This window comes from Haliotis cracherodii, unplaced genomic scaffold, assembly GCF_022045235.1.
Source record: "Haliotis cracherodii isolate W230 unplaced genomic scaffold, xgHalCrac1.p SCAF_1, whole genome shotgun sequence".
NCBI classification, from domain to species: Eukaryota; Metazoa; Mollusca; class Gastropoda; order Lepetellida; family Haliotidae; genus Haliotis; species Haliotis cracherodii.
In genome coordinates this window covers 32,093,760-32,107,523 of record NW_027266264.1, presented here as the reverse complement: position 1 = coordinate 32,107,523, position 13,764 = coordinate 32,093,760, and the positions used below count along the sequence as shown (strand labels likewise).

Genomic DNA, 13,764 nt, shown 5'->3' with positions numbered 1-13,764 from the left:
AAGGTGTATGTATGTGAATAAAGTGTATGTATGTAAGAATGCATACGTTCAATACAGAATATGCATGTGTACATTGAATAAAGTGTATGTATGTGAATAAAGTGTATGTATGTAAGAATGCATACGTTCAATACAGAATATGCATGTGTACATTGAATAAAGTGTATGTATGTGAATAAAGTGTATTTTTGGTTGAGCATGATATTTTATATTTAGTAAAGCAGTTCAAAAATTCAGTTGATTTACTAAACATTCAAAGAATGTTTTATTTTATTATTTATAATTTATGTCTCTTTTTCAGAGTGGGTTTAGTCAGTGGGTGATGTTGTCATTGGTAGAATGCACAAACCCATTCTGTCCAAAGTCTGGCTGCCCTACATGTAAAGTCTGTAGTTGTTCCCATAGACAAGTAGCTGTTCCCCTCAAATAACATCACCATTATATGTAAGCATCACTACATTAACTGTTTCATCAAAGAACTTGGTATAAGTGACATATCAAATAATGCCACATATTAGGCCAGTATGTTAACTGCGGGAGACAACTGCCAAAACCATGTATCAGTACTATCAACTTTTGACTTGACTCTAAAACCTGAACATATGTCCATACAGTTTGGGATATATTATCGCTAACAAAACACACGACTTAAGGTAACGCTATAACCTTGGTGACAGATAGTTTATTGTTTGCAGTTGAAGGTGGTGTGTAGAACACCAGGTGGTCATGTTTACTCGAGATGTGATACAATGTTCATGTGTTCACATGCAGTCAGTTTGATCTAGGGCGTATACGCTGTCATGTTGAGTGGTTCACAGCGATCGACTTGAGGGAACTCCCTTCTCGCTGAGACTCGACATGTCTAGGTGTACTTATGGTTTCTAAAACAGTGACAGCTAATGGTCCTTGATGCTGTATAGTTGCGCGTGTGATATATCATAAGTCACTATGCATAATGTTGTTTCATATATAACCAAAGTACAAATTCCGTATTACTAAACTTCAGCGTAATATTAAGGATGGTTATTTTGCAGAGATGACTTGTGGTTATCTTGTTAATTCCAAACTGTTAGTACTGTTGTTATACAATCCCAAGACCACAATTTCTTTATAGACGGTCTCCTTTAATCCCAGGAAATGTCTCGTAACTCCCAAACATATAGTGTGTTAACGCATATAGAATGTCTTTTTATATTTCCGGTGGTGTGTATGAGTGTGTGTGTGTGGGGGGGGGGGGGGAGTAAATGGATATTTTTTCTCATAATGCCTTATTTTCACTGACGTTAATGTTTGAAGATTTAAAAAATACCAATACAGCAAATCCCGAAAAAAAAGTACGAGAATCTGTACATTACTAAGAAAGTGTTATCCCAAATATAACATTTGTTACACAGTAAAGTACGTTTATATCGAACAGGATTATGACGAACTGACAGATATAACGAACTATTTTGGGGGGTCCAGGCCATTTTCTGTATATACGCTCATAACGGACTTATTATTAATTTTTCATATTTTCCAAATCCATGTAGTGTTGTGGGTGCCCTGTTGGTGTCGTTGTCGCGTTTTACGCCAAATACGTACCTTAGCATCCTGATGTTGTGCTGATTCACTATCCTGTTGTAAGGGTACAGACCGTCACTGTATGGTGCACCAAACAAGGATGTTTACGCGGAATCAGCATGTGGGCATTTTGGAATTGACGGTTGTTGAGTGTTGCATTCCTAGGATCAAGGATTTAAAGAGTAAGGTGCTTCCTGGTTGTTGGTTTTCGCGGTTAAGGCGTTTCCTCACTGTGATGGTTCAATGGTAAGATGTTTCCTGATTGTGACATTTCAAGGATATATGGTATATGGTACCATGTTCCGAGTATATCATATTTCAAGGTACGTTATTCCGAGGATGAGGTAATTCAAGGGTACAGTGTTTGCATGGTTTGGTATTCAAGAGCACGGTATTCCAAGGGGTTGCAGTATTTCAAGGGTACAGTGTTCCCAGGGTTTCCGGTATTTCAAGGATACGGGGTTCACAGGGTAAGGTGTGTTACGTGCACAGTATACCCAGGGTTGCGGTGTTTCAAAGTTACTGTGTTCCAGGATTGCGATATTTAAAGGGTACAGTGTTCCCAGGGTTGCGGTATCCAATGGTACGATGTTCCTGGGTTGCGGTATTTCAAGGGTACTGTGTTCCCAGGGTTGCGGTATTCAATGGTACGATGTTCTTGGGTTGCGGTATTTCAAGGGCACAGTATTACCAGGGTTGCGGTATTCAATGGTACGATGTTCCTGGTTTGCGGTATTCTCGGGTTGGTGTATTACAAGGGTACAGTATTTCCGGGTTGGTGTGTAATAAGGGTACAGAAATTCTGTGTTGGTGGTGTTACAGAGGTTGAGAGTTCCCAGTGTGTGGTATTTCGTTACCATCGGCATTTGTACCTGGAACAAGCATACCGCAGTGGGAAACAAGTAAACAGAGATTAAATCAGATGTGCGTCAACACTGATGCCGCATTCAGTGCATACAAATATCAACAGTTTACGGCTTTTTGTATGACAGGTTAATGAATGTTTATTGTAGTTTAGATTAACTGACAATGATTACTCATTATAACTTTCAGGAATGAGGTAAATAAACTGGGCGGCAAAAGAAAGTATAGGTCGAGTTCCATGATCGATAAAAAAAAAGAGAAGAGGTTTTGTTGTGAATTATAATATAATCTAGGGAGGGGTAACAAATGATTGATCAACCACAGTTTGAATGAAATTGTGCTATCACAGGTAATGTACGCTCAAGGTAAACAATGGTGAGGTAAGAAATTTCATTTTCAAAAGTTGTCTGAAATGACACACTACAAGTTCATTGTCGACACAATTGCCTTCAATAGCGTGTATGACCTCCAGCTGCCTCAATACATGCTGTGATACGCCGCCTCATCGATGACGTGAGTCTTCTGATGGCGTGCACTGGAATCCGTTGCAACTCATCTCTCTTGGTCTGCTGCAATTCTTGTCTGTTGACGGGAGGCTGATGGCGTGCTCTAAACTGTCTGTCAAGATGGTCCCACAGATGTTCAATAGGATTCATATCGGGTGAGTGGGCACAATGTTCTCCTATACCGACCTCCACACCACAATGTTCTCCCACACCGACCTCCAAACCACAATGTTCTCCTACACCGACCTCCACACCACAATGTTCTCCTACACCGACCTTCACACCACAATGTTCTCCTACACCGACCTCCACACCACAATGTTCTCCTACACCGACCTCCACACCACAATGTTCTCCTACACCGACCTCCACACCACAATGTTCTCCTACACCGACCTTCACACCACAATGTTCTCCTACACCGACCTCCACACCACAATGTTCTCCTATACCGACCTCCACACCACAATGTTCTCCTACACACCGACCTCCACACCACAATGTTCTCCTATACCGACCTCCACACCACAATGTTCTCCCACACCGACCTCCACACCACAATGTTCTCCTACACCGACCTCCACACAACAATGTTCTCCTACACCGACCTCCACACCACAATGTTCTCCCACACCGACCTCCACACCACAATGTTCTCCTACACCGACCTCCACACCACAATGTTCTCCTACACACCGACCTCCACACAACAATGTTCTCCTACACCGACCTCCACACCACAATGTTCTCCTACACCGACCTCCACACCACAATGTTCTCCCATTCCAACCTCCACACCACAATGTTCTCCTACACCGACCTCCACACCACAATGTTCTCCTACACCGACCTCCACACAACAATGTTCTCCTACACCGACCTCCACACCACAATGTTCTCCTACACCGACCTCCACACCACAATGTTCTCCTACATCAACCTCCACACCACAATGTTCTCCTATACCGACCTCCACACCACAATGTTCTCCCACACCGACCTCCACACCACGATGTTCTCCCACACCAACCTCCACACCACGATGTTCTCCCACACCGACCTCCACACCAAAATGTTCTCCTACACCGACCTCCACACCACAATGTTCTCCTACACCGACCTCCACACCACAATGTTCTCCCACACCGACCTCCACACCACAATGTTCTCCTACATCAACCTCCACACCACAATGTTCTCCCATCCCAACCTCCACACCACAATGTTCTCCTACACCGACCTCCACACAACAATGTTCTCCCACACCGACCTCCACACCACAATGTTCTCCTACACCGACCTCCACACCACAATGTTCTCCTACACCGACCTCCACACCACAATGTTCTCCTACACCGACCTCCACACCACAATGTTCTCCTATACCGACCTCCACACCACAATGTTCTCCCACACCGACCTCCACACCACAATGTTCTCCTACACACCAACCTCCACACCACGATGTTCTCCTATACCGACCTCCACACCAAAATGTTCTCCTACACCGACCTCCACACCACAATGTTCTCCCAAACCGACCTCCACACCACAATGTTCTCCTACACCGACCTCCACACCACAATGTTCTCCTACACACCGACCTCCACACCACAATGTTCTCCTACACCAACCTCCACACCACAATGTTCTCCCACACCGACCTCCACACAACAATGTTCTCCCACACCGACCTCCGCGCCACAATATTCTCCTACACCGACCTCCACACCACAATGTTCTCCTACACCGACCTCCACAGCACAATGTTCTCCTACACCGACCTCCGCACCACGATGTTCTCCTACACCGACCTCCACGCCACAATGTTCTCCTACACAAACCTCCACACCACAATGTTCTCCCACACCGACCTCCACACCACAATGTTCTCCCAAACCGACCTCCACACCACAATGTTCTCCCACACCGACCTCCACACCACGATGTTCTCCTACACCGACCTCCACGCCACAATGTTCTCCTACACAAACCTCCACACAACAATGTTCTCCCACACCGACCTCCACACCACAATGTTCTCCTACACCGACCTCCACACCACAATGTTCTCCTACACCGACCTCCACACAACAATGTTCTCCCACACCGACCTCCACACCACAATGTTCTCCTACACCGACCTCCACACCACAATGTTCTCCTACACCGACCTCCAGGCCACAATATTCTCCTACACCGACCTCCACACCACAATGTTCTCCCACACCGACCTCCACACCACAATGTTCTACCACACCAACTACACAACCAGTATGTTCTCCAACACCAACATGCCAAACCGTCAATTTAGCGTGTGTCTCCACCTCTGGTTGCGATGCAAGCAACGCATCTTCGTCTCATGGAATGGACCAGGCGTCGCACAAAGTCCTGTGGGATATCTGTCCATATCTGCTGGAGCAGGTTCCGAAGTTCCTGGAGTGTCTGTGGAACACATGGTTGACGTCGAAGGCGCCGATCCATCTCATCCCACATGTGCTCGATTGGTGAGAGATCAGGGGAGCGAGCCGGTCAGGGGATGACATTCACGTTGTGCTTGGGCCATGACGACGCCCAACGTCGGTAGAACAACAGGGCCGATGATCTCGTCGCGGTAGCGCTGTCCATTGAGATTTCCCTCTACCACTATCAAACGGGTCCTCTGTCTTGCTGTAATCCCACCCAATACCATAACGCTGCCTCCCCCGAACCGATCTTCTTCCATGACACAATGATTGACGTAACGTTAACCTCGACGTTGGTACATTCGAATCCGTCCATCGGTGTGGCTGAGGTGACAACGAGACTCGTCAGTGAATAGAACTATTCTCCACTGCATGGACGTCCAGCGTAGACGCTGTCTGCACCACTGTAGATGTGCTTGACGGTGGTTTCCTGTCAAAATGGGACGTCTGGCGGGTCTTCTGGCGACAATCCCTACACATCTCAGGCGACGACGTACGGTTTGTGAAGATATTCGTCGAAGGCCAGGGATGCTTCTTGCAGTCACTGTTGCGGGCTAGAATCGATTTCGTAGGTGTGTTGTTCGAATCCAGTTGTCTTGTCGATTATTGCTTACGCGTGGCCTACCACTCCGAGGATGGTCTCTGACTGCATTTGTCTGTTGCCAACGTTGCCATAAACACCAAATGGTGTTTCTGTGGACGTTAAATTGTCTTGCCTCGATCCCGCTTCAAGCATACCAATGGCTCTCAAACGTTTATTTTCGGACAAGGGTGGCATTTCGTAATGTTGAATCAGTGGCTGTTGTCAGCACGATGCTAAACAATGCCTAAGGAATCCCGTTAACGCACATCTTTTTTATACCCTTTTCTTGGGTAGTGAAATGCATGGGGCTTACATAAAAGTCAACTTTTGCATGGAATGCATGCTTTCCTGTAGCAGTTGCGTTTTTTGTTACTTGATCCATGTACTACATGTACATTCATGTACATGTACTACAAATTAAAAAACGAAACTTTACTTGTTTGAAAAATACACAGTGACTAAAATATTGGTGTCACAGGAACTTGTTGTTGTTGTTGAGTGTACATGTAAACATATTATACATACATAGCTTCAAAATATCGTGTGCTGCTCGACAATGAATCCTCAACCACACCTGCAAAACAACACAGACATGACTGTACAAAGATCAACATACATCTGACGTAGCTCTTGACAATGATAAACTTCTACAAACCCGTGACCGGCATACACCCCAAACCAACCTTAAAACAAAGGACGGCTTACGCGTCATATCTCATAGATTCTGTGTGTGTTGTGTCATGTTAACTGTGTATACATATGCATTTTGGAGTCTACCTGACAATACCAATAAACCATGTGGAGAACAGGCTCGGCGTTGCGAAGAATAGCAAACAGTAACATCTATAGTCCTCGCCACATGAAATATAATCACGAACAAATACCGCGATTATTAATCAACGAAGATGGCTTCACGTGTGCGGATACTTATGAAGTGCAACAAGCCATTACGCCGATAAGAAATATTTACTAAATTGCAAAGTGCGATTTGCAAGAAATGTCAATTTTCTTAGCGATAAACATCGTCATTGAGTTTTGATCACGTGGTTACAGGTGACCGTTACAGGTGACATGTGCAGTGCATGTGTAAATTACCAGCACGAACTGAGAGGTGAAATGGAGTTTAACGTCGCGTCCAAGATTATTGCACATATATAGCGTGTGTCTGTGTGCCGCTTTTAACAGTACACCAGGTATATCGCGGCGAGTCAGCTTGATGTGGGAGGAAAGCCCGATGTGATGCCGGTCCCAGACGTTTACCACTTCGGTGAAACCCAAGAGCATGGGTATGGTGCTGACAAACCTAGAAACCGGGCGAGCCGGGATTCGAACCTACAATCATAGGTTTCTGGCGTGCCCAAGGGAAGCAACTCTGCACAGCGAATCGCGGCGCCTTAGACGACTGGGCCACCCGTGGCCCCGTAAAAGGTTAAGCCTTGTATAACAGTTAAAAAAAAGTATAACAGTAAACAGTAAAGCCTCGTATAACAGTAAACAGTAAAGCCCCGTTAACTTAATTTGCTCTAACCACACCACAGCGCCGGAACATTATGCTCTGAACAGAATAATCCTCGGTCCCTTCTTTTGAATCGCTTATCTCGAACCAGGGATAACTCCGCACATTTTCGATTGTCCCCTCAACGAGATGTCACTATAGGTCATTTGCGTTGGGTTAATTGTTACTGACTGAAAACGAATGTATTCCGAATTTATTTCATGTATTGATGATTTCTACTTTGTATTCAGTTCTAAACAAAACACGGACCATTGATTGCGGTCCGCAATATTCCAGCAATACCGTGAGGGCCTGTAAATAATCGAGTCGGAGTAAAGGCAACCAGTGGCTGACGGTAAAAAGGTATGTGCAAAGATCCATATTGTCGGGGTACGATGGCACATGATAAGGAAGGTGTTGCCTTGCTATCCCCCCCCCCCCCCTCCCTCCCCCTCCCCCACCTCCCCCCCCCCCCCCTCACACACACACACACACACACACACACACACACACACACACACACACACACACACACACACACACACACACACACACACACACACAGAGGTATGGATACTGGGGATATATTGTGACTGTGAATCTCTCCTGGACATTCAGTTAACCTGCTGAACTTAAACACCGACTCCACTCCGAGTCGTAATATGCATGTACGTCAAGATTTGTGGTCAGTATGTCACTTACATATAGTAAACACCTTCAAACAACAACACGCGTCATCAAACAACAACACGCGTCATAAGGGATCAGTTCTAAGACAGCTAAAGCTGTTTTTCTGTGTCTATTACGCCAAGCGCTTTATTTTATATCTTCAGAATAAACTAAATACGTCAAGCTTTATGACACCACCACGTCAAGAATGAGACCTGCCTCCATAATGTCGCACAGATACGTTGACAGTCGGGTGTTGGGGCTGTCCGTCTCCGGCATAAATGTGTCTGTAGATTGTCCACTAGAATACGCAGACTAGGCGCGGTGGGGCATGAGAGCCGAGGAGTTGTGTAACGAAGTAGAAGAGTAGTAACTGTGGTTATTTTTTTAGTTGGTGTCAGCAATACATGTATTTTATCAGATAAAAGCACCCCGCTTGTCTCGAGCTACTGATAACTCGATATATTTCGATGTCTACAGGATTTCGGGTTAAAATGGCTTCGGCGTATTGAGTTCCACATCCATGTACTTCCTGTACGAAAGAATTGAACACACCGCTTGTCCCAAACTAAACTTCGACTTAGCGAGGGTGTCATTATTGAGTAGTTATTTCTCTCGTATAAGTCGATACATGTTCAGTAACTAATGACTATGAAACCATGACATCTGTTGCGTCTCCATATACAGGCAGCATGGCCGATAACGTTTCATCACACTGAATAGTGAGTGAGTCAGTGAGTATGGTTTTACGCCGCCTTTAGCAATATTTCAGCAATATCGGAGGAGGACACCAGAAATGGGCTTCACACATTGTACCCATGTCGGGAATCGAAACCGGGTCTTCGGCTGGACGAGCGAACGTGTGTTGTGTTTTCAGATAAGGGTGAAATATCAGTCGAGGAAATTATGTTAAACGCTTATTAATATAATTTCTACCTGGAAACAAAAGACAATACGATTTCTATTCCCTTGGAACACCATTTAATGGGCGGAAGTAATTTATTTCATCGTCATCTTTATCATCATCATCATCATCATCATCATCATCATCGTTGTCATGACAATAATAATTAGCATCTCTATCTCATCTCTATCCATAATCATCATGATTTACAACAGCCCTTCCGTATCGTCGCAACCACTTCCATTATCTGAACACCACGGGACTCCAGGAAACAAACAACACATTCTCGACTCGCACGGCGGTATAGCCATATAACCATATACCAGTCTATGTATGATATACAGCGTCTAGCATGTGACCCCCGGGCCAACGAGTATCACTCAGAGAACAAAGCTACAATAAATACCAGAGTGACACGTTTATAACCAGCTGATGTATGAAACACCAGCCACAACTGTCGGCAGTGCTGTAACCATATCATAACACCTCGCCTTTCTCACGGACGATAGAGGGGAAAGATGCTGGCGTTAGATTTGACGAATTTATACCATAGCATAACTTTTACCGGCAGTGATCACATATGTTATCGGGTTGTAAACAGACCGAAACTTGATTTAATTTGCATCGTCATTTAAATACTGTGTAGGCAGTGACTTAAGAGTAGGTGAGTTTGGTTTTACGCCGCTTTTAGCAATATTCCAGCGATATGACGGCTGGGGGCGCCAGAAATGAGCTTCACACATTGTACCCATGTCGGCAGTTGAACCCGGGTCCTAGGTGTGACGAGCTAACGCTTTAACCACTAGGCTACCCGACCGCCCCTCAGTGACTTAAGACGCAATATTGTCTCTGGGCCGCACCAGGATCCGCTGGTACTGTATTTCATCCGAGTCTTCTTGATGAACACCTCTGCTTTGCAAGCACATTCCTCAAGGTTTTCACCATTGTAGTAAACGTCTACGATATGTGTCACTTCCGTTCCGTTTGTGTACACCAGGAAGATGCCGTATACGGAATGGCAGTCGGGAGTTCTGTGTCCTGCCTATCCAGCTAACAATAGAGAGGCGGGAAGCTGCACGTGGACGTGATGGTGTGGGGGATACAGGGTCGATGAATAACACACAACCGACATATCTAAGCATTTAATACTTGTAATCAAAGATTTTATTGACAAACAATATTACAAATTGGACAATGCTTGCAATGAGTGATCGCCACGTGCAGTAAATGAGGCACTGTAATTCACATATTCACCCATCAAAATAATCTGTCGGGCAAAAGAGTGAGTGAGTGAGTATGGTTTTACGCCGCTTTTAGCAATATTCCAGCAATATCACGGCGGGGGGCACCAGAAATGGGCTTCACACATTGTACCCATGTCGGGAATCGAACCCGGGTCTTCGGCGTGACGAGCGAACGCTTAAACCACTAGGCTACCCGACCGCCCCGTCCGGCAAATGAAAGTATACACACCCATGTTTGATGGTGGCTGAAAATGGAATTAACAACAAAGTGTTATGCATTGGATACGGGTATCATTGTTGTGATTTGGATCTGCAACTGTTTCCAGCCTAGTAACCTTTTGATCATCGTTTTGATCAAATACAATTTTCAAATGTATATTTTCTGTTTGCCCTACAGTTTAGACAAAGTAAAAAGTCCGGGCTTAGGATTCGTTCGTTCGTTCGTTTGTTGTTTAACGCCGCACTCAGCAATATTCCAACAAAAGGACGTGGTCTGTAAATAATCGAGTCTGGAACGGACAATCCAGTGATTGACATCACGAGCATCGATCCACGCAGGAACTAGAATATTTTGGTAAAATAATTTCAAGAGACGGTATGTCTGTTCCCAAAATAATTTATTGAAGGGTATTCTTTCTACTGGCATGGGGGTGGTCGGGTAGCCTAGTGGTTAAAGCGTTGGCTCGTCACGCCGAAGACCCGGGTTCGATTCCCGACATGGGTACAATGTGTGAAGCCCATTTCTGGTGTCCCCCGCCGTGATATTGCTGTAATATTGCTAAAAGCGGCATTAAACCATACTCACTTACTCACACTCTACTGACATACCCTCAGGCGACCATATTACAAAGTCACAAAAAGATTTATCACAGATGGCCATTTGCATTTGACATAGGAAATAATATCTATGATTTCTTTTCAATTTCAGTCTGCCATTTTCGAAAGTGCTGCAAAATGAATAGTATTGCTTCTTTGTAAGTTTTTCTTTTGCCTCAGTTGGATTAATGTTTTCTAATAGTGATGGGCACTTAATTTCTAAAACACCATCAGCCATACCTGTACTGAGAGACTGTAAGATGCCATCAGGGCTACATCCTAGTTCAGGATACTTCGAATTTATCCAGAAACCACTTGCAAGGCAGGTAAATGTTTCTACATATTTTAATGAATAGTTTTCAAAGGCTTTTTTTTCATTATGTGAGCCATACCTCGTGTCAACAGTATTAAAACAATCAATACCCCATACATGTGATGATAACAAGCGATATCTACCTCGATCGGTTGATACCATAGAACAGTCTTTACAAATAGATGCTGTACCACCTGGCATTATGCCACTGATCAGAAATTGCTTGACCCACAGTACCAGGTACTTCACAAGGGCCAACTCCATACTCTGAAATACTTTCTTTCACATTTTCAATGAAAACATCACATTTATCCATGAGATGTAACTTCAAGTCATTAGACAATTCATAATCATCATAAGTAATTTCTAGGATACTCTGCCATGAAGAATTTGTATCCAAGGCAAGGGCAGTAGAAATGAAAGCAGTAGTAAAACTACTGTCAGCTCTGTGAGACTGATCTACAACAGGACATGGGTCATGATCAATAACACGGTCAGGAGCTCTCTTTTTGCTGTACTGCAAAGTGTGGGCAGGTTGTGGGTTTCTAGTTTAGTTTCGGGGTTTATTCCAGGAACAAGAGAAAGAAGTACACGAGGGTGCTGTATAGCCAAAGTTGACAGTATAATCCTCTAATGCAAACAACAATCCTGCAATGTGGCTACAACGTCCAGTGGCTGAACCTACACAATCACATGATGCATCCTGGATGACTGCAAAATTGTCAAGAGTTACATGTACATGGTACATCATACCTAGTCTGTATGATGGAAGACATTCACATTTAAGATAATAATATTCATTTTTAGAACATGTTTGAATATTTTGTATGTGGCCACTCTTAAAAAAAGCTCGTCCCTTCTTCATTGGCTTTGCAATGCTGAAGGTGGTGTCCTGATCATCATCATCATCACTGTCATTGATAGGAGTGACTTGTGGTAGAGGCTGTAGTCTGGCTGATGCAATGATATACTGGTATATATCACCATATGAGAAGGTTGGTGGGATGTTGCCAGAAGGGAAGGCCTTCCATCCAGTGATAGGTGGTGTGGGAGGTTGCCTCACAGCCGAACACGGACTTGAACTGTAATACAAAGAGAAAATAGTGCAATACACAATCATGACACAGGTATCTATTTGGCTATATAATTCATGCACCAGTGCAACATGTTATTGTAACATGCAACCTAATATTGATGTCAAAATGCACTAAATGCATGTAAATAAAAAATCCAAATTTGTGTGTCTATAAGTCTAACCCTTGTGTATCCACACAACAATCTTGGATCACATTCAATACCTGCACCGTTTATTTACCATACTACATAACTAATCTGTGTTGTGTGTAATTTGTCATGATTTCGTCACATTGTGGGTACTTCTAGATTGTGTGCAAATGTTCCTATTACGTTTCACAGCAATAATCCAAAAATAAACAAGACACCGGCAGCAGACGAGCCTGTTTCAACTTTGATATATTTATTGGACCGGGGGCAAGCTGATTTTGTTTGGTGCAACTGTGTTTTCATGTCAACATGCAACTGGTGCAAGTTAAATCAACTTTCTTAAAACCGAGCTATGTGACATTGTAATCACATATATATGATGCAAGTAGGGCTGTTACGATTCCCACCTCTCGCAGACGATTCCTGATTGGTTGGTCCGATACCCTCCTCAGACGAGGCACATCTCCTGCAGTCTCGGTGGCAGTAGCATGTCGAAGTGAAAGACCCGGATGTGGCGATCTTGTGCAGGGGTGTAGACTCTTGGTGTACCATTTCTCGGACGATCTTGGTTTGAACTAAGGCGGGTATACCGATCCCATTAAGGTTATATAGTGGTCTGGTGTACGTTGAAATGATGTGCAACTGCAGACTGGGACTCTCCAGCTCCAAGACATCCTACGGCGATGTTGCGATTGGCAGCATTCAGTCTCGGCTTTTTCCCCATTCCAACAAGTCGACAAGCGCATGATAAAATGTTGACTGACGTTTGACCCTTCATAGACAGTGTCACTGTACATGATTGTCGCAACCTGCACGTACATTCTGCCTATAAACAAAGCTGCAAAAGTTTAAAACGGTTGCCTTTGTGCACTACATCAGTTAACGAAAATATGACTGACATCGCTCAAAAAAAATATTGCATTTGTATTGAATGTTTCATGAATGAACAAGATCAATATTCTCATTATCTCCTTTGCGTTTCTTTTTTAAGACTGTATTTCGACACTCCACCCATAAATTAAGTATTACTAAAAAGAAAAAATTCTTATTAGATCCCTCAATATCTTGGCATATTTTCGCCTTTTAAGTCTAAAACGTGTCAATTACAAAATATAAAG

General features: G+C 43.9%; 1 protein-coding gene and 1 pseudogene across 1 annotated transcript; one reads left to right on the top strand and one right to left on the bottom strand.

Annotated features, from left to right (window-relative positions):
• The first annotated feature begins 3,645 nt into the window (after nucleotides 1-3,645).
• On the top strand, nucleotides 3,646-7,733 carry LOC139455343 (mucin-3B-like). Its single transcript, XM_071236900.1, has 3 exons — nucleotides 3,646-4,367; nucleotides 4,696-5,326; nucleotides 7,728-7,733. Exons 1-3 carry the CDS (start codon nucleotides 3,646-3,648, stop codon nucleotides 7,731-7,733), a joined length of 1,359 nt encoding a protein of 452 aa, XP_071093001.1.
• A 1,692-nt stretch (nucleotides 7,734-9,425) lies between these two features.
• LOC139455333 (uncharacterized) lies at nucleotides 9,426-13,370 on the bottom strand (annotated as a pseudogene).
• Nucleotides 13,371-13,764: the final 394 nt, after the last annotated feature.

Excerpts from the sequence above, each read along its gene's own strand:
- LOC139455343 (XM_071236900.1), top strand. The coding sequence starts at position 3,646 with ATGTTCTCCTACACCGACCTCCACACCACAATGTTCTCCTACACCGAC. Across the intron at positions 4,368-4,695 it reads ACCGACCTCCACACCACAAT|CACAATGTTCTCCTACACCG; the intron begins GTTCTCCTACAC and ends CGACCTCCACAG.